The sequence below is a fragment of the Elephas maximus genome, chromosome 7 (assembly GCF_024166365.1).
Source record: "Elephas maximus indicus isolate mEleMax1 chromosome 7, mEleMax1 primary haplotype, whole genome shotgun sequence".
Classification (NCBI taxonomy): Eukaryota; Metazoa; Chordata; class Mammalia; order Proboscidea; family Elephantidae; genus Elephas; species Elephas maximus.
In genome coordinates this window covers 58,785,530-58,806,401 of record NC_064825.1, presented here as the reverse complement: position 1 = coordinate 58,806,401, position 20,872 = coordinate 58,785,530, and the positions used below count along the sequence as shown (strand labels likewise).

At 40.1% G+C, this 20,872-nt stretch overlaps 1 protein-coding gene and 1 pseudogene across 4 annotated transcripts in view; both read left to right on the top strand.

The window, feature by feature from the left end:
* The first annotated feature begins 622 nt into the window (after nucleotides 1-622).
* Nucleotides 623-20,872, top strand: part of LOC126079251 (tripartite motif-containing protein 5-like) — a 26,616-nt gene continuing 6,366 nt past the window's right edge. Inside the window, exons 1-7 of one of the 4 annotated variants that reach the window (XM_049890175.1) lie at nucleotides 623-792; nucleotides 1,874-2,373; nucleotides 2,972-3,067; nucleotides 5,930-6,160; nucleotides 10,572-10,594; nucleotides 11,838-11,938; nucleotides 12,205-12,286. In XM_049890175.1, coding sequence (XP_049746132.1) covers nucleotides 1,948-2,373; nucleotides 2,972-3,067; nucleotides 5,930-6,160; nucleotides 10,572-10,594; nucleotides 11,838-11,938; nucleotides 12,205-12,284 — 957 coding nt within the window. In that variant the 5' untranslated portion in view covers nucleotides 623-792; nucleotides 1,874-1,947 and the 3' untranslated portion in view covers nucleotides 12,285-12,286. Of the gene's footprint in view, nucleotides 793-1,821; nucleotides 2,374-2,971; nucleotides 3,068-5,929; nucleotides 6,161-10,571; nucleotides 10,595-11,837; nucleotides 11,939-12,204; nucleotides 12,414-20,872 lie in introns of those variants that run through there. The other 3 variants (XM_049890174.1, XM_049890176.1, XM_049890177.1) reach the window with 3 other exon arrangements.
* Nucleotides 12,513-13,244, top strand: LOC126079254 (tripartite motif-containing protein 34-like; annotated as a pseudogene).

Sequence of the window (20,872 nt, the reverse complement as noted above, 5' to 3'; positions counted from 1 at the left end):
TTTTTTTTCTTTTTTTTTTTTTAAGGTAATACACATAAAAAACAAGAAATGACAGAAGATTCAGGTTGGACCTTCTAGGACATTTACTGCACCTAAATATATCTATTTTTGAGCAGGTTAATGTCTATCCTTTCAATCGGAGAAAGTGGCCACGTTGGATCGCTATAGTTTGATATATTTAAAAACTCTGACTTGAAAATCACCATGTCTGGGTTCTAGTCAGATTCTGCCATGATTGAACCACATAGCCTCTAGTGTTTCATTTTTCTTTTCTTTTTGCCAACTAGGAGTATAATACCCAACTTATTTCCTAGAATTTTAGATCTTGCTGTATTGGAATAGATCAGAAGATTAAGTGAAGATTTGAGCCCAGAATCCTACGTTCTAGCGTTTTCTCTTTTTATCAGCTTCATTTCATTAAGTCTAAATAAACAACCACAACAAAAAGAGTGTAGTCACTGGGCACTTGTCTGGGCCAGGCACCAGAACACCTTAAAGCATTACCCTAGCCCCAGGAGTCCTAGTGGCAGCCTCTCATTGGTCGCACGTTTCACTTCCGCTTTGTTTTCTTTCCTGTCAGTAAGATTTTAACTTTCGTTTCTCCCTCAGCTCCTCTCTTTGTGAAGCTCTGGCTCCTCCCTTGCCGTGTGACTTCCAACCACAGCTGCCCCTGGCCTGCTTTCTCTCTTCTATCCTGAATCTGGACTTCTGCACTGGGGACTGAAGGTGCATGGGGCGGTTTGTGGAGGCAAAGGGTCGGAAACTTCTCGAAAAAATAATTGAATTTGCTTGGTGAGTTTTATTTATGGTCCTGAAGCTGCTTTGAAGGGAACAAAAGGGTATTTCCAGGCTTCCTGCTCCTCGGGCCGATAGATGGGCCCATTAAGCCTGGGGGAGGGGCGGGCCTGAAAGAAGGGAGGTTTGAAGAAGTGAAGGACCTTGTTTTTTCCTGGAGGGGCTGTTATGTCTCCAGGCTGAATCTTCCCCATCCTCTTCTTATTCTATAGTTAGGATATTGCACCTTGCTGAGTGCAGCTAGAATCTTCTTTTTTCAGAGGCAGAAAGTCCTTTTCCCGCTCCCCCCAGAGAAGCCTTGTGAGGTGGAGCCCCTGTGTTCCCCTGTGTGAAAGCCCAGGCTCCTAGTCAGGCCAGCAGACATGACAGCCCATGAGAGAGAGAACAGAGTCTTAGTCCTTTCACTCCTCTCTTGCTCATATATGCCCTGCTCTCCACAATCCCTCTGTTAAATTCCCAGAGTGGACTGTAATATAAAGAGCAAAACCAAACCCATTTTGCCGAGTCAGTCATAGCAATCCTATATGACAGAGTAGAACTACCCCATAGGGTTTCCAAGAAGCAGCTGGTAGATTTGAACTGCCGACTTTTTGGTTAGCAGCTGATCTCTTAACCACTGAGCCGCCAGGGCTCCAGACTGTAGTATAAGAATAATACTGATATTAGGCGAAACATGCCATGCTGAGCAAAGATCAGCAAGTGTAAAAACCCTGAAACAGCAGTGGGTTTGGTGATTTTCTTATTATAGATTTGTTTGACGTGTGAAATATCGAAGGATTGGTAGTGGATCACACAAGGATCTTCATAGGAAGGACCTCAGGTTTTTCTTCTCTTTGGTGGAAGTACAGGAAAATAATCCTTGCACAGAAAGGTTGGAATTTGCTATGTGACATGAACTGGGAGTAAAGTGTTTGAAATTATTGTTGAAGGCCCTTTTAACCCAGGGGACTGAACTCCTTTCTGTGTTTCTCTTCTGTTTTTTGTATTTTGGTATTTGGTCTTGACCTGCCCTTGATTTCTGCACAGCCGTATCCTTCTTATTCCTGTGTTTGTTTCTTAACTTGCCCCCATCAAGCAGCCCAGCTACCCAGGACTCTGTGAGCAAGGAGAGCCTCCAGAGTCAGAACAGAAAGAAGCCAGAAAAGAGTATCAATGGCATCTGCAATCTTAGTGAACCTGCAGGAAGAGGTGACCTGCCCCATTTGCTTAGAGCTTCTGAGAGAACCCCTGAGCCTAGACTGTGGCCACAGCTTCTGCCAAGCCTGTATCACTGTGAACAGTAAGACATCCATGGTTAGCTCAGAAGGGGAGAGCACCTGTCCTATGTGCCGGATCAAATACCAGGCTGACAACCTACGGCCTAATTGGCATTTGGCCAACATAGTGGAGAAACTGAGGGAGGTCAAAGTGAGCCTGGAGGAGAAGGGGCAAACGGGAGATGTCTGTGAGCGCCATGGAGAAAAACTATTGCTCTTTTGTAAGGAGGACGGGAAGGTTATTTGCTGGCTTTGTGAGCGAACTCAGGAACACCGTGGTCATCATACGTTCCTTGTGGAGGAGGTTGCCCAGGAGAACCAGGTGAGAGACCAGAATGGAAGAAGACAAGGCAGAACATGATACCTAATGGGAACTTCTACTTTCCACCCTACTTTAATTACTTTGTCATCATAGAGCTGAGACTTGCAGTTTCTTTCCATATGCTATGCTCACCTTCTGAGGCTTGAAGGATATTTTTGTGTATTACAATCATTTAAATAATGAATAAGTCCAGAGTATAGACCCTTGGCCAGAAGTAGATAATTTTATATCGCTTGCTGGGTGGGTGGAGATTTGGTGGCCAGATTAAACTCTGATTGCCCAGCTAGAGGGCAGCTGGGGGCTTGCTGGGTCAAGAGAAAAGGACTTTCGTTGCTGCAGGATTAGGGCTCTTTTTCTAGGATTAGAGAGAATCAGGCTACTTTTGATGAGACGTAGCTGACTTCTATCACCTGGGGCTTAAAGAATATATTTACATCCTCAGTTTTTCTTCTAAGCCATAGATTCTAATTGCCAGCCTCGCAGCTTCTGCAAACTCTAGCCTCTTCTGAGAGCAGCCAGCTATCTGCCTCAATTTATCTTCTATCCAAGCACAAAGAAAACTCATCGCTTGACTCTGATATGATTATGTTTTTTACAGGCAAAACTCAAGGCAGCTCTTGAAAGGCTGAGAATGAAGCAGAAGAAAGCTGAGAAGCTGGGAGCTGACATCAGAGAAGAGAGGGCTTCCTGGAAGGTAGGAGGAGATTCCTCTCGAGGGAGTTCTGTCTGGGCAGAGTTTTTCTTCTTTATTCCCTGACAGTAAACAAGTCTGGATGGAAAGCATTCGATTAGTCCTGTTCTTCATTTAGGAACCCTTGTGGTGCAGTGGTTAAGTGCTTAGCTGCTAACTGAAACATCAGCGGTTCAAACCCACCAGCCGCTTCTTTGAGCAAAGACCTCACCATCAGTTCCCATAAAGATTACAGCTTAGGAAACCCTATGGAGCAGTTCTTCTCTGTCCTATAGGGTTTCTTTGAGTCAGAATCGACTCAATGACATACAACAACAACTTCTTCATCTCTCCCCTGATCATGGGTGGGGCAGGAGAGTGAATATGTCACAAATGAAAACATATATATATACATACAGTTTTTAATTGTGCTTTAGGTGAAAGTTTACAGAGCAAATTAGTTTCTCATCAAACAGTTAATACACAAATTGTTTTGGTTGCCAATGCTGCGATGTGTTAACACTCTCTTTCTGCACCCCGGGTTCCCTGTTCCTGTTCGTTCCAGTTTTCCTGTCCTTTCTTGCCTTTTCATCTTTACTTTGTGGTTGATGTGTCCATTAGTGTCATATACATGATTGAAGTACGAAGCATGTTCTTCACGTGTGTTATTGTTGGCCTTATTAAAAAAAAAAAAAAGAACCATTGCCATCCAGTTGATTCCAACTCATAGCAACCTTATAGGACAGGGCAGAACTGCCCCGTAGAGTTTCCAAGGAGCACCTGGTAGAGTTGAACTGCCAGCCTTTTTGTTAGCAGCCGTAGCTCTTAACCACTACACCACGAGAGTTTTTGTTGGCCCTGTACACCTGTTTAATGTTTGGCTGAAGGATGAAGCTTAGAAGTGATTTCAGTACTGAGTTAAAAGGGTATCCGGGGGCCATACTCTCAGGGTTTCTTCAGTCTCTGTCAGACCAGCAAGCCTGGTCTTTTTTTCTTTTTTTGTGAATTTGAATTTTGTTCTACATTTTTCTCTTGCTCTGTCCAGGACCCTTTATTGTGATCCCTGCCAGAGCAGTCAGTGGTAGTAATGAAAAAGGCTGCTCAGCCATATCTTGAACAAAACCTGAGCCATTTTTCCTTTCCCTAACCCGTCTCTTTCTAAGTATGAGTCTGGTGTTAATATCCCTAAAAGTTAAATGTTAACTAATGTTTCCCCTAGGACTTTGAAAAACAAGTGATATCAATCTAAGCCTGTCAAACAAGACAAGGATGGTGCCAGCCACCCCCTGGGCTGATGGGATAATGGCAAGAAAAAACTCAACATGTTTGAAATATGACCACCGAAACCAAAGAGAAAGGGAATGGACATTCCACAAGCTCCTAAAACCCATGTCCCCCTTTCCCTATAAAACTCCAGCTAGACTACAGTTCCTCGAGACAGACAGCTTTAGGAGGAGATCATTCCCCTCTGTTTCCATATATCGGTATATGTGATAAAGCTCCTGCTACCCACCTCACCCCTGTCTCAAGAATTAGCTGTTTGCAGCAGGCGGCTCTAACTTGCAAAATCGCAGTAACAGTAACCAGGTACCATCTAGTTGTTCTAGGCTCAGTCTGGTGGAGGTACATTAGTCCTTTGGACTAATCTTTCCCTTGTATCTTCAGTTTTCTTCATTCTCCTGCAGGGATGGGACCAGTATCTTAGATGGCTACTTGCAAGTTTTTAAGACCCCAGATGCTACTCACCACAGTATGATGTAGAACATTTCTTTATAGACTGTTATGCCATTGAAGCTAGATGTCCCCTAAGACCATTGTCCCCAGCCCTCAGCCCAATAGCTTGGTCCCTCAGGACACTTGGATGTGTCTGTGAAGCTTCTATGACTTTGCCTTGGTCAGGTTGTGCTGACTTCCCCAGTATTGTATACTGTCTTACCCTTCACCAAAATTACCAGTTATCTACTATCTAGTTAACGTTTTTCTCATCCCACCCCTCCCCTCCCTCGTAACCATCAAAGATTGTTGCTTTCTGTGTGGAAATATTTTCATATGTTTTTATAATAATGGTCTCATACAGTATTTGTCCTTTTGTGACTGACTTATTTCACTCAGCATAATGCCTTCCAGATTCATCCATGTTGTGAGATGTTTCACAGATTCATCATTGTTCTTTATCATTGTGTAGTACTTCATTGTGCGTATGTACCATAGCTTGTTTATCCATTCATTTGTTGATGGGAACTTAGGTTGTTTCCATCTTTTTTGCTATTGTGAATAATGCTGTAATGGACAAGATTGTGCCTATGTCTATTCATGTGACAGCTCTCATTTCTCTAGGATTTAATCCTAGGAATGGGATTGCTGGATGGTATGGTATTTCTATTCCTAGCTTTTTAAGGAAGTGCCATGCTGTTTTTCAAAATGGTTGTATGAATACAGATATTTGGAGCTTGAGATATAGAGGGAGTCTCTGGTAAGGAAGCTTGGTGAATCCTGTGTCCATCAGTGTCATGCTGTTTGAGGCTGAGTCTTCTGAGGGAAGTTATGGGGCATGGGCCATGATTCCAACCTCAGAGTAAAACATTGTGTTGGGGTGGGGCTGTGGGGAGGCATGAGTGTTTTGGACAGCTGTGTGAAAGCTGAGCCTCATCCAGGTACTTCACTTTGGCTCAGGGTGGGCCTCAGTCAGGCTGGCTTGTGGCCTTTGTTTTAGGATACGAGGAAGGGAAAAAGTAAAGCAGTTTCCTCAAGAATTGCTCCCCTGCTTCTGTCTCTGCTCCCTGTGAGATCTCCCCAAAGAAAATAGTTCTCTTCCTGGCTCCCAGCCCCTTGCAAAGTAAGCCCTCTGCCAGATCAACTGACTGCTTCTCTTTCTCATCCCTGAAGAATCAGATAGAGACTGAGAGACAAAATGTCCAAGCACAGTTTAATCAGCTGAGAGATATTCTGGACAGTGAGGAGCAGTGCGAACTACAAAAGCTGCAGAAAGAGGAGGAGAATATTATGGATAACCTGGCAGAGGGTGAGAATGAACTGGCCCAGCAGAGCCAATTGGCAGAAGAGCTCGTCTCAGATCTGGAGCATCGACTGCAGGCGTCCTCAGTAGAGATGCTGCAGGTAAGACTTGGGAAGGTGCCCCTCCCACATCTGAGATTCAGGAAAAATGAAGACTTCTCCGTTATTGGGCTCCCTCTGGTAACAACACTAAGGTTTCATTGGCCTTGCAGTGCCCTTTCCCTATTTCGATTGCAGAGGTAGTAGGAAAAACTGAATGCATGAATATTGAGCAAAAACTCAATTATCATTAAATTTTGAAGGGCAGTGCAAAATTTGACCTTGGAGAGAAGATCCATTGTATCTAGTGTTATTCACTGAGCCCATTATCTGTGATCTTGTGTTGAGTATTTGTCAGACACCTGTTCATGCTGCTTAGTCACAGATAAACAAAAGCTCTTTGAGTTTCAAGAGTTGTTTGTTTGTTTGCTTTTTCTCCCTCCCTTTTATACACATAAACCTGGTTGGGATTCGTCCTCTCCACTATTTAAAAAAAAAAATTGTGAAGGATTAGTATTATTTCTTCTTTAAAATTCAGTTGACTTCCTTGTTTATTCTCAGGGCTAAATTTGTGGTATCTGACCTCTCCAGGAGGCATAACTAATGATGTCTCTGCTCAATTTAAGAAAAAAAAAATCAAGTGTACTTTTTAAGCATGGATTCAGTACCTTTTTAAAGTCTGGCATCAGTGTACCATTGGCTGCACATTCAACTCAAATAGTAGTTATGCTCAACCACAATGAGGCAGTAAGGCTCCTGTTCTACCCTGATGGATCTGTCTTTGGGTAAAGGAGCACATTCAAAGTTCAGGCCATCTTTAAATACGCCATGGCTTTTGATCTCTGCTGGGTAATTTCAATCTCCTATGCATGTTTATATGCACGTATGTACATTATTAGCATTGACCAGTATTGTATGGGTGGTTCGACCCTTCTATAGTCACCACTGAGTATGCATGCAAGCTCAGACAGGAATATACTTGTCCCAACCATGACTGCAGCAATAGGCTAGTAGAGTTATTGACCCATCCCATTCACATGCCTCTGAGATTGCTAGCAACAACACTACTGTGTGGATTTTTTCAGTGCTCCAACTTGAAAGAGTTCCCTTTGACTGTTGGGGAGAAGCTGCTCATCCTCATTGCCTTCCCTATCCTAAGAGAATCTCTGCATCATCTAAGTGGGAAGGGGGGCTGATGGGCTGATGGGAGCAACCTCAAGTCAAAATACCAGATATTCTCACTGATCTTATCAGAAGTTCAGCAATTTTTCAAGATTTAATGATACTTAAATTATATATGCCTCAGATGTTGAAATGGTTGCTGATGTCAGCTTTGTCTAACTTTATAGTTACTTTATTGGTCAACAGCCTACTGATCTTACTCAGCCAAAGCTGGAATTCCTGTCCTGTCAGCTTTTTTTTTTTAGCCCCATTGGTTGTCTTCTTTTTATTTTTTGTCAGACTACCCTAGAAAACCAAACCAAACCCATTACTGTTGAGTTGACTTTTGACTCATAGTGACCCTAAAAGAGTAGAACATCCTCATAGGTTTCCAAGGCTATACATCTTTATGGAAGCAGGTTGCCACATCTTTCTCTCACAGAGCAGCTGGTGGGTTCAAACCTCGACCTTTTGATTAGCAGTCAAGCAATTAACCACTCTACCACCAGAGCTCCTTTTACCCTAAAAAAGATATCCTTAGATTTGTTGTATAATATCAGAATCATCTGAAGTACTAATAAGGCACTCTGAGACCTAGGCCTATTTAGAACTTTCCATTTTTTTCTTTTAAACCACTTTATTGAAGTATAATTGACGCACAATAAACAACACATGTTTAAATGTACAATTTGGTATATTTTCTTTTTTATTCCTCTCTCTCTCTAATGGGCCCCTAGATACCGTTTATCTTTTTACATTCTCTATAGTTTTGTCTTTTCCAGAGTGTCATGTAGTTGGAATTATATGGTGTTTAGCCTTTTCATTCAGGCTTCTTTCACTTACCAATATGTAGTTAAGGTTAGTAGCTTTTTATCACTGAATAGTATTCCATTATATGATGTATCATGGAGCTCTAGAGGCATAATGCTTAAGCACTGAACTGCTAATTGAAAGGTCAGTGGTTTGAACCCACTAGCCGCTCCACGGGAGAAAAGACCTGGTGATCTGCTTCCATAAGATTTCAGCCTAGAAGACACTACTGGGCAGTTGAGGCAGTTCTACTCTGTCCTGTAGGGTGGCTATGTGTCCAAAATGACTTGACGGCACACAACAACTCAACAACATGTGGTATACTTTTGTTTGTTTATTCATTCACCCGCTGAAGAGCATCTTGGTTATTTCCAACCAAACAGTTGTGAACAGCAGCAATTATGAATAAATTATGAATAAAACTGCTATAAAAATTGTGTTCATGTTTTTGTGTAGGTGTACATATTCAACTCATTTGGGTAAATACATAGGAATATGATTGCTGAATTGTATAGTAAGGTTGTGTTTAGCTTCGTAAGAAACTCTCTTTGAGAGTGGCTATAATATTTTGCATTTCCACCTGCAGTGAGTGATAGTCCCTGTTGCTCCATATCCTCACCAGCATTTGGTATTGTCAGTGTTTTGGATGTTAGCCATTTTAGTAGGTATGTAGTGGCATTTGTTGTTGTTTTAATTTGCAGTTCCCTAAGGATATGTGATGTGGAGCTTCTTTTCATATACTTATTTGCCATGTGTATCTCTTCTTTGGTGAAGTATCTGTTCAGATCTTTTGCCCATTTTTTAAATTGGGTTATCTGTTTTTTTTTTATTGGAAACCCTGGTGGCGTAGTGTTAAGCGCTGTGGTGCTAACCAAAAGGTCAGCAAGCAGTTCACATCCACCAGGAACTCCTTGGAAACCCTATATGGCAGTCCTACTCTGTCCTCTGAGGTTGCTATGCATCAGAATTGACAAAACGGCAATAGGTTTAGTTTTTCTTTTTTTTGGCGGGGGGGAGTTTATTGTTGAGTTTTAGGAGTTCCTTGTATATTTTGGGTACAAGTCCTTTATCAGATTTGTGTTTTTACAAATATTTTCTTAAGTCTATGGCTAAATAAATGAATAAATCTAGATACTGACCTTACACCTTTCGCAGAAGTTAACTCAATATTGAATCACACACCTTAATGTAAAACTCCAAGCTCTAAACCTTCTATGAAATAACAGGATAAATTGTAGGTGATGAATTTTTAGATACAAGACAAAAACTGTGATTTATGAAAGAAAAAAATGATCTAAGTTGGACTTAGTTAAAATTAAAAACGTATGCTCTGTGAAAGACCTTGTTGGCCTAGTCTTTGGATACATGAAAGGGGGAAAATAGAGTAAAGGAGATTAAATATATTGGCGTATATCTCTTCAAACAAATTAAACAGTATGACAGTGACGAAGAGCAGATGGCTAAAAGCAATTAAGGATGTTGACTGATCTGAGTTGGTAGAGACTGGAGTTTAGGGTAAGATATTGTTTTTAGGACTGTAAATAAGTGGATTTGGTAACGTTACGGGTTTAAGAGAGGAAACAACATGGCTGGCAGTCAGTAATTTTGGTGTTAGACACCCTGAATTTTCTGGTCTTTAGCTTCTTCACTACTAAATCCATTGGCTTGCATTTAAGAGACAAATCTGAGAATAAGATAGAGAATTGGAATTAACAGCACATGTGTGTGATGAATTTAGAGGAATAGATGAGGTTACTTACAGTTAGCGTACAGAATGAGAAGAACAAGGCTTGAGAAATAGCTGTGTAAATATACAAGTTTGCTTGTGCCCTCAGCAAGAACCATGAAAGCTTTATAGGACCGTTGTTATTAATTACTCATCTTTGATTCTCCAAAGCCTAGTATGTTGTTATGTTTTGTGCTACTGAGTCAATTCCGACTCATAGCAACCCTGTGGAATAGAACTGGTTTCCTAGGTTGTTATTTTTATGGGAGCAGATTGCCAGGTCTTTCCTCCCATGAAGCACCTGGTACGTTCAAACCACCAACCTTTCAGTTAGTAGCTGATTGCTTTACCGTTGTGTCACCAGTGCTCCTAAAGCCTAGTATAATATGTAGCAAATCATAGTGTTTCATTTTGTATGTGTATACAATAAATGAGAGAACAAAGTATTATTCTAGTCATTTCGTGTGAGGTACCTACCATAAGCATTTGGGATGAAAAAAGAATGATGGGCCTTTTGTTTTTTTTTCATACTGTATTCCACTTCGTATTGGAAACGTCCTCCAGTATTTCTACAAGAGTTAAAGCTATTTCTACAGTTTAAGGAATCTGACAATCTCCGTGAATCTTCATTCATGGTCTTACTTATAGGTATTAGCCCTCATTCTGGAACCGTTTCTCTATTTCTGTCACATCAGGGGTTGTTGGGGGTGAGATGAAGTGTTATAAATGGGGAGTACCCATCACTCCTTGACTCAAAGTTTTCTCCCCTCTCCCTAGGGTGTGAATGACATTATAAAAAGGTATGTTTGGGTGACCAGGAGTGATCCTTTTGTGCTGTGAAGAAAGCCTTGTAACCATGAAAGTTGTGTGATGTCAAGAAGAATGAAAAATCTCCAAACAGGAAAAATTGGATGTAGTTTTATCTTAAATTTCCAGTCACAAATCAGGTTTGAGTGTTCCATAACTATTGAGAATGGACTAGATTCTATGGTAAAGAATTTGTGTGATACGGGGGTCATAGAGTTGAGCTGGTAAGGGTAATAGGGATAAAAAAATTTTTTTTTTTTTTAATAGGGGTAAGATGTTGCAATATTAGACCCCTGTGACTTCACTCATTTTTATCACCTCTGTCTCTGCATCCAGCTCAAGTTCCCATATTTCGTTGGTGCTTGCCTTTTCACAGTAGGTTCCTATCCTCCTTACCTACCAAGTCCCCAGAAATGTCCATGCCGACACTTCATTCATATTTTTCCTTTAGATTTTCAAAAACAGATGCCAGACTAGGGAAATATTATTTTGGCTTGATATGAGCAATTGATCAATCTTGGTCACCTACCTTAGAAGTCTGTATGGCAAGGTAGCCCCCTCGTGTCCAATAAAGTACAGCTACTTGAAGGCATCAAGCTTATTGCAAATTATATTCAGACCACTATTAGTTTGGCTGGTGTTCATAATTTCTTCCTTCCCAAGTGTTTGTAACTTTTCCCCAGAGAACCTGAAACCTCAAATGTTATTGTGAGGGTCTTCCTACTGGAGGAACAGACTTTGAAGACTCTTGGGCCTCATCAGATAGGATTGCCACACTTCATATGTCCCAAATCCCAAGGAGCCAGGTTGTGTAAACCTCACTTTCTGACCGTTTCCCTGGGAACTCACATCCATGGCTTTGACTTTTCCACATATTAAATTTTATTTTGTAGAGGTACCAAAGTGTTTTTTGTTTTTTAATTTTGATCCATTGCCTCATATAACTTCATATGATTTCTAGGAGGTAGAGAGAGAAGAGTTAATAATTTCATTTTAGAAGGAAGACACTATACAACTGAGAGGTCAACCTTCCCAAGGTCTTACAAAGAGTAAATGATAATGTAGACATGAGCACAAGTCTTCTAGCCTAGTGTCAATTGTCTCCTTTCTCCCCTCTCAGGCTCTTAAGGAATCAAGGGTTCTTCAAGAGCATCAATACGGTGGAAAGAAAGGAAGACAGCAGTGTCGGAAGGAGATAAGGTCAGAGGTGAGGGAATCAACTTTTGTCTTCCCTAGGAGTGAGACCTTCACCGTGAAGAGGCCAAAAACTTTTCCCAAGAAACCAAGGAGAACATTCCAAGCTCCAGATCTGAGGGGTATACTGCAGATGTTTAGAGGTGAGGAGAGTTGGGAGAAGGGTGTGGATGTGGGATTCTTGGTGACAAGGGCTAAGTGGGAGACAAGGTACAGAGGAGATGCAGGAGGAGAGATAATGTTTGCTCATGATGTAGTCATATTTGAAGGGGAATGATCAGATGTCTATTGCTGTCAGTCATAAGTTCATTGTCTCATCATAGTCCCCTGTCTTAATCTGGAGAGAGACAGATGTCAGTGCTGACTCTATTGCTTATATTCAATATCATGGTACCTTTTGTCATTTCAGAGCCGACAGATACCCAATACTACGGGGGTGAGGAGGAATCACAGTGTCTTCAAGCCACCTATTCTTACTACCATTCATAACTGTACGTTCTCTAGTAGGTCACAGTCTTTGATGCCCATGTGTCCTCATCCAATGCCCACCTACATATTACATTTCCTGAGTGTTCTACCTTTCCCTATGACCCCTGAACAAGGTTCTGTTTAATTCCCTCTCATGTTTTCCTCAAAATCCCTCTCTTAATGTCACAAATAATCCTAACTCATATCCCTCATCTGACCCTGTTATTTTCCTACGGTTTACTTAACACTGAGACCAATGATGCCTAATGCCAACGTGACGATTACTGATGATTGGCGACAAGTGAGATCGGTGCTGTACTGGATGCCATTCGAATCATTTAATATTGGTATTTACGATAACTATGGTGTCCTGGGCTTCCCGTATATGGAGTCAGGGAAACATTACTGGGAGGTAGATGTGTCTAACAAAACTGAATGGATCTTGGGGGTATGTTTTAGACATTGCCGTACACGTGCTATATATGCTGATCATCAAACTCTTTATTCTAGCTACAGTCCTCAATGTGGCTTTTGGGTTATATAGTTACAGAATGTGGCTTTTGGGTTATATGGTTATATGGTATAATACATTTGAGAATTCATCTTTGAATAATCCTTCAATCTTAACCCTCTCTCTGGCTGTTCCTCCCAATCATGTTGGCATTTTCCTAGATTATGAGGCTGGCTCTTTGTCTTTTTTTAATGTCACAAACCACGGGTTTCTCATCTACAAATTCTCTAAGTGTTGCTTTTCTAAGCCTACTTGTCCATATTTCAATCCTATGAAATGTACGTTACCCGTGTCTCTTTGTTTACCAGACTCCTGAACTATCTTATACCCTCACCTATTTCTGTGCACTGCCCTTGCCCTGCCGTGCATCTCCTGAACCTGAGCTCGTCTGTTCCACTCCGACTCTCTCTTCCTTGCCTCTATTCCTTCCTTTCAAACATCATTCACGCATCAATAAAATATACAATTTTCATTGTGTATTATTATTTCCAATATCTTGCTAGCATTAGCAGAGAGTGCGTATTTATCATTTTCCACATTCCCTAGGAAAAATGACTGCTATCATTTGGGTAACACACCCACCCACTCATTGTTTCTTCATTCCCTCTGCCACTGACCTGAAAAGATGAGGCAAAGATTTTCAACAACTTTTCTGTATTATTAAAGACCATGCATGGGAGTCATTAAGGAATGCTGGTGGCACAATGGTTAAAGTACTTGGCTGTTAACCAAAAGGTCAGTGGTTCGTACCCACCAGTGGCTTCACAGGAGAGAGATGTCGCAGTTTTCTTCCATAAAGACAACAGCCTTGGAAACTCTATGGGGCAGTTCTACTCTGTTCTATGGGGTTGCTGTGAATTAGAATCGACTTGACGGCAACAGCATATAGTAGTCATTCACTAAGTAAGAAGTCTCTAGCATTCTGTCAGTTTACGCATGATTCCGTACACATAAAGGAGCCAAGGAAAAAGACCATAAATAGTATACGCACCAAGAGTAGAGGTTTTTTTTTTGGTGTCCAGACTGAGTTTAAATCCTGTCTCTTCATTCAGTAGTGGTGTAACCTTGAAAATGTTACTAAATGGCTCTGTTTATTTTCTCAAAATAATTTTGGTATAAAAGCTCATCTAATATGTAATATCATTGTGAAAAATTAAATATCATTAAATGTAAAGCACTTATATAAGTTTCTTAACTTTCGATAAAGTTTTGCCCTACTTATTACTGAAAAATATAAGCTCTGTCAGCAAGAGCAATGTCACACTGAACAGGTTTGTGCCTTCAGGGAAACCATAGTTGGTTCTTCTGAAAACATATTTTTCAGGTCCCTGACACTACTGCCAAGACTAAGCCAGCTCTGCTTTTAATTGAGTGCTATGGTAGTTCCTAGGAATGAAGAAAACCTGTTCTCTCCTTCAGTGAGACAGGCGGGGAATTGTTTCTGCAGGGGATGTTGATGCATGGCTTGGTGGTATCCCCTTGTCTTTTGGCATTTTTATTTGAATTCTTTCCCAAAGAATTATCGATGATGCTTAGCCAGGTGGTTCTAATCTGGCCCCTGGGTGGCTACAGGAATTCTCAACTTGCCTATCTTTGTGTGACATTTCAGAAAAGAAGGGATTCCATGTTGGATATTTCCAGTCTCTTTCTGTGTGTATACACAAGCTCTCCTGTATCAGCACTCATCTGAGGAAATTGGGGGCAATCTATTCCTATACATTTTCCATTTAGCCCCTGCATTCTGGCCACTGCATTACTACAGTGACAGAGACACTACTCACGAGGCACAATCTGTGCTGCCTTGAATTATTGACAAGTGATTCTCCAGGGATATTCGTATTTTTTTCATTTACTGGAATGCCCAATTCCCACCTAAGGATGAAAGCTGGTTACAGGATGTAAAGACCTGAAAGTGTATGTATGTATATACATAGGTTATATACACAACAGAAGAGATCTACACACTGACGGGCATCCTATTTTTAATAGTGTCTTCTGGCTCAAGAAGTGAAGCTCTCTGCTAAAAAGAGTATGAAGCCTATAAGTTGGTTTCAGTTACATCCCTCTTCTCAGAGGTGAAAGAAAGGGTCCTGGACTCAAAAGTCCAGTAGGTACCATGTGTAGGTTTGCTCCACCCAGTTATCAGCACTAGTGCTTTCTCCTCCCCATATCCTTATAAGCTCTTAGTAGCAATTACATTATCTTATATTCCTGAGCAAAAATGAGGGAGACCCTCAGTGAGAAAGATTGGCGCAATAGCCCTAACAATGGGCTCAAACATACCAACACTCATGGAGACAGCACAGGACCGGGTAATGTTTCACCCTGTTGTACAGAAGGTCACCATGAGTTGGAACTGACTTGATGACAACTAACAACAACAAAAGGACTGCGATGAAATGTTAATTAGGTGCATGTCCACAGTGAGATATTTGGGTGGGCTCAGGAGAATCCCAGGTAGTAAGGAGTCTTCTCCCTGCAGGATCATCCATGGAAACATACAGGCGAGGTTCTTAGAGTCATCACCAGATGGTGATCAGAAGTGTCTCAATCTGGGGATCTGACATCCTCACTGAATAGTGACACAGGATCTGTACTGGTTTGGGATTCCAGTGACCTTCCATTTTGCCTGTGGACAGTTGGGCAGTCTCTTCATCCTGGTCTCCTCTTTTCTCCATATCAGATCTTTTGTATCTCAGTACGGAAAACCTGTTCTCACTTCCACTGTTCCTCTCTTGATCAGTGCACCCTCTGATTCCTGGTGACTCTCATCAATTCCTTCTGGGGTGGGAAGTACAGCATAAATTTTTCTGCTCAGCATTGGTTTTTCACTGTGGCCTACTCATACACTGTGATTAAATCGCTTGGCTAGTAACTGAAAGGACGGCAGTTCCAATCCACCAGTTGCTCTGTGGGAGATGTGGCAGTCTGTTTTACAAAGATTTACAGCTTTAGAAACCCTGTGGGGAAGTTCTACCTTGTCCTATAGGGTTGCTATGAGTCAGAACTGAACTGACGGCAGTGGGTTTGGTTTGGTAAGTGATCTCAGTTGGTCCTGAGAATATTGGAGACATAATAACAAAACTTATCGTCTTCAAGTTATCTTTTTGTCAAAGATGCTATTATACCAAACAGTCATTGTTAATAAACTCATACAATTTAGAATATTTGTATTTACTATGGGATAAGACTGCCTTTTTCGTGTTTAGTATGTTGTAAAAAAAAAAGCTAAAGAGTTGCTTTAATAGTTGGTGTCTGTGCCCTCACATTTTCGGAGTCCTCATGTCTTCCTGCTCATTAAACCATTGATTCTGCTTTACACAGCTGAGTTCAAAATATCTTAGTCTGCACTGACATCTATGGGGCTTGGAAACTGAAAGCCTCTAGGCTGTGATTGATAGATTATTTGGCCATTTCAGTAGTTTCTCAGCTCCCCTGAGCCTGCTCCTTCCCTCTAAGTCTTTCGCTATCAAAGTACCATAGGGTGGTTTTAGAGGTGGAGGCAGCTGCAGTAGCATGTGTACTTTGCAGTCGGTCCAAGGATTTCAGGTTTGGGGAGTTATCCCAAACCCTTCTTGTCTCTCCTCATACAAAGAGAACTTGCTCTTTGAAAGAATATAATAGCAAATAAAAAAATTATGGTAGAAAGAATGTGATCATTCTGCACAAATCTAAAGACAAAGATAGCACAAAAAATTATAAATGAAAACTGGTTCATTACTGATAAATGGGTTGGGAAGAGGTGATGCTCTGGGAATATCCTCTGATGCATTTGATTTGAGACAAACCAGTGGGGGAAATCAGGGCATAGCAAGGCACCATATAGTCTGGGCCAGTAGGCAACCCAAATGCACCATGCTGCTTTTCTACCACTCTCAATTTATCTCCAGTGCTGAGCCCAGTGGTATACTCCACCAGTTTACCATGTTCTGAGGAACCCAGGAATAATAAATCTTCCTTAGGGCTCCACATCCCCACTCCACTCCCTAAACTCCTGTTGAAGAGGAATCTGACAAAGATAGCTCCCTTTGTGTATATGGATTTTTAACACTGGGGAATAAAGTAAGAATGTGATAACAGAGTGTGGCAGTACAGATGGATTAAACACCAGGCATTGAAGTAATTTTCTGAGTATACTTTAGGAACTCAACAGAAAAGATTTGAAAAATTGTTAAAAATTGCCAAGTGTCCAAATGTTATAAATTTTTACAAAAAAAAAAAAAAGCAGCTGTTGAAGCTGCTTAAGTACAACCAAACACCTCATGGAATTTGTTTTCTTGGTCTAGAAACTTAGGGTCATGGTTTTGAGGAACATTCCAATCGATTGGCCTAATATTATTTTTCAGTGCTTCTGTTCTGCCTCCTAGTTTGTGAGGTAGTACCTAGGGTCTTAAAAGCTAGCAAGCAGCCATCCAGGCTACAGGAGCAACAGGGCAAAAGGAGAGTCAGGAATTGAAGGAAGAAATGGATTACCTGTCTGGTTATCTCCATGAACTGCTTCCTTTGCCATGAGACCAGGAGAACTGGATGATGCCCAGCTACAATTACTGTTTTTTTTTGATCAAAGAGTCTGTGGAAGAATCCTGATCAAAAGGGGTAAGAATGTGGAACAGATTTTTCAATTCTCAATGTAAGACTTCCTGAGCCATTGAGGCTGGATAAACCCCTGGAACTATCTCCTTGAGATAATGTTTAAACTTTAAAACTTAAACCAAAACTATCCCCTGAAGTCTTCTTTGAACTGAAGCTTATCTCAATAAAGTATATCTACCTTGAGCATTGCGCTCTTTTAAAGAATTATCCGTGTGAGATCCAATTAACAATAGCAACACAAAAGGTTAGATGAGAAGCTTAGTGAGCAGTGAGTCTAAGTCAAATGTGCTGGAAAAATTCAGAGAAGATGAGACTATTTGAAGAACATAATGTTACTCAGTTGTACATGTAGAAATTATTGAAATGGCGTATGGCTGTCCAGCCTTCGAACGGTAATTTTTTTCCATTCTGGTTATTGTTCCACTTCACCAAAATTTAAAAAATTTTGTTCTGCTCTGCTTTTGCTTTGTTGATCATGACTGAATCTGTTCGAACCGGTTTTTCCTTCTTCAATCTCAACTTTATATTCTGCAAGTGGATAACCTGGAGGAATTTCACTTGAAGAAATATGGCTACCAAGTTGGTTCCTTATATTGCAAATAATATTGCATTTTTACATTAACTTGAGTTTTATTCATTCTAAGATTTTATAATTAGTTTTGAAAGTAGAAATATTAAACTATTTCTGCACATTTATTAATAATTAAATCTAAAGTAACGATGATGTTCAGTTTTAGTCACTGTCTCAAAATATTTCAATACAAAAAAACCATGTTGTAAAATATATTATTTTTTAAAGGCTACATATTTTTAAGTATACTGGAATTCGCTGCAGCACTGAGTGACATTAGTATTGTGATAAAATACTGCTAACATTGTGTAAATATTAAATTGAAGATCCAAATACTGTTTTTGGTAGGAAATTCTCAACAGTATAAAATGCACTGGAAACAAACTTGATTTTGATGTGGGCAGCATTTCACCACTAAAAAAAAAAAAAACACTTAATAGTCATGTAAAATTGATAAGAACTTATTCATGAAATACTAGAAATACAAAGTGTGCTATCCTACCTAACGCATCAGTACATAAAGGCAAAGTGCAATAAAATCTTTTATACTTTAATATTCACCCCAGTCCTAAGCTGAACTATTGGCATAACATTACATGAAATAAACTTTTTTTACAAATATATATTTAATTCATATGAAGTTACACAGTTCATTTAGAAAATGTGGTTGCAATAAACCATAATTATATCTAATTACGAGAATGTCCTCTAATATTTTTTCATATAAGCTAGCTCTGTTGTCTCACAAGATGAATTTCAAACCTGAGAAAGCTCTCTCAACACTGATCTGAGTAGCTTGTGCCCCCAAAACTACCATAGCAATTTCATATAACTGGGGATGTTGTGAAGTGTTTTCTTCCCAAAATTCAAGAATACTTTTCTTTCTCTCAACCCTTTGTACATCATCAAAGCTTGTTAATATAGAGTCAATATTAATAGCACATTCCACCAGACTGGGTCCAGCACAACTGGATGTTGCCTGGCTACCACCACTGGCTGCTTTGACAAGGATCACAATAGAGGGTCCTGGACAGAGCTGGGGAAAATGTAGAACAAAATTCTAACATATAAAAAAAAAAAAAAAAACAGACTTACTGGTCTGACAGAGTCTGGAGAAACCCCAAGAGTATGGTCCCTGGACACTCTTTTAGCTCAGTAATGAAGTCGCTCCTGAGGTTCACCCTTCAGCCAAAGATTAGACAGGCCCATAAAACAAAACGAGACTAAAGAGGCACACCAGCCCATGGGCAAGGATGGGAAGGCAGGAGAGAACAGGAAAGCTGGTAACAGGGAACCAAAGGTCGAGAAGGGGAGAGTGTTGACATGTCGTGGGGTTACAACCAGTGTCACAAAACAATATGCGTACCAGTTGTTTAATAAGAAGCTAGTTTGTTCTGTAAACCTTCGTCTAAAGTACAATAAAAAAAAAAAAGGCTGATTTCAATATAAGTTTTTTCTTTAATTTTGTGAATAATTCTATCATCAACACCATTGTTTGAAGAGAGCATTTCCTGAATTGCTTTCATTTATTACACTTTCAGTATTGCTCCTTTTCAGATTTTCTATCATTTCCTAAATGCTTTTTAAATGTAATATGGCCTTTACCTTAAGTTCAGAACTAATTAGAATTTGATAACAAGAATCTCGATAATCTGCTCCTAATGTGGTGTCATTTTCAATAACTTTTTCCTTGACATTAAATTTGTCAATCAATGTGTTTCCAAATGTATTATTAGGAGTTCTTAATTTTAGCTTAGTTTCCACCCGCATGCCAAAAACATCCCTCACAGTTAATTGTTCACTTTGCAATCTTACCATAACTTTCTTTAAAGGTTTTAAAATTTCCAAAATTAATTTCTTATGCCCACTCATCATTAGAAAAGTAATATTTCATATTATTCTCAGCTAACACTTTGAAGAATGAGGGAGATCAAAGAATTACTGATGCCTTTGAATTATGGTGTTGGCAAAGAATATTGAGTATACCATGGACTGCCAAAAGAATGAACAAATCTGCTTTGGAAGAAGTACAACCAGAATGCTCCTTAGAAATAAGAATGGCGAAACTACGTCTCATATACTTTGGACATGTTATCAAGAGGAACTAGTCCCTGGAGAAGGATACCATGCTTGGTAAAGTAGAGAGTCAGCAAAAAAAGAGGAAGACCTTTAACATGATGGATTGACAGAGTGGCTGCCACAGTGGGTTCAAGCATAATAACAATTGTGAGGATGGTGCAGGACCAGGCATTGTTTCCTTCTGTTGTACATAGGGTTGCTATGAGTTGGAACCAATTCTACAGCACCTGACAATAATATATTGCAAAAAATATTGCATCCTGGTAATATTTCTAACACAGGGTTCATACCGTTGCACCTTGTTGGGCAATCCCGTACAGGTTTCTTTAAATTATGTTTTGAAAATTTGGTAGACAATGTCAGAATATGCATTATCCAAATGAGTTTGCAGCCTACTCTTAAAAATTCTCCCAGCTGAGCATCTTCCTTTGCTTATTTAATAACTAAGCAAAGTGTGTGTTCATCACACTTTATACCATAATACCATACTATAATCTTATAAACCTTGTTGCTTTCACTTCACTCTACAGTGGTTAATGTCTGCAGGTCAGAGTGCACAAAGTCAGAATCTTTGAAACTGTCATTTTTGCCTGAAATTTGCCATTCGATTTCACTATCATTTCTGAGCAAATCAACAAATTCAATCATATTAGAGCTGTTATCCATGATTACAGAATAAATCTGTTGTAAATCAATGTACTTCTCTAAAAATTTGATACAGTGTGTTTTTTATGGACAGAGCTCTGTGTCTTTTAATTCTTTCCCAGTGTCTCAACAGATGTATCTTACTGTCTTGTGCAAACTGGGCATTAATTCCTAGAATTAACCAACTCAATCTACTGGCAACATCCACCT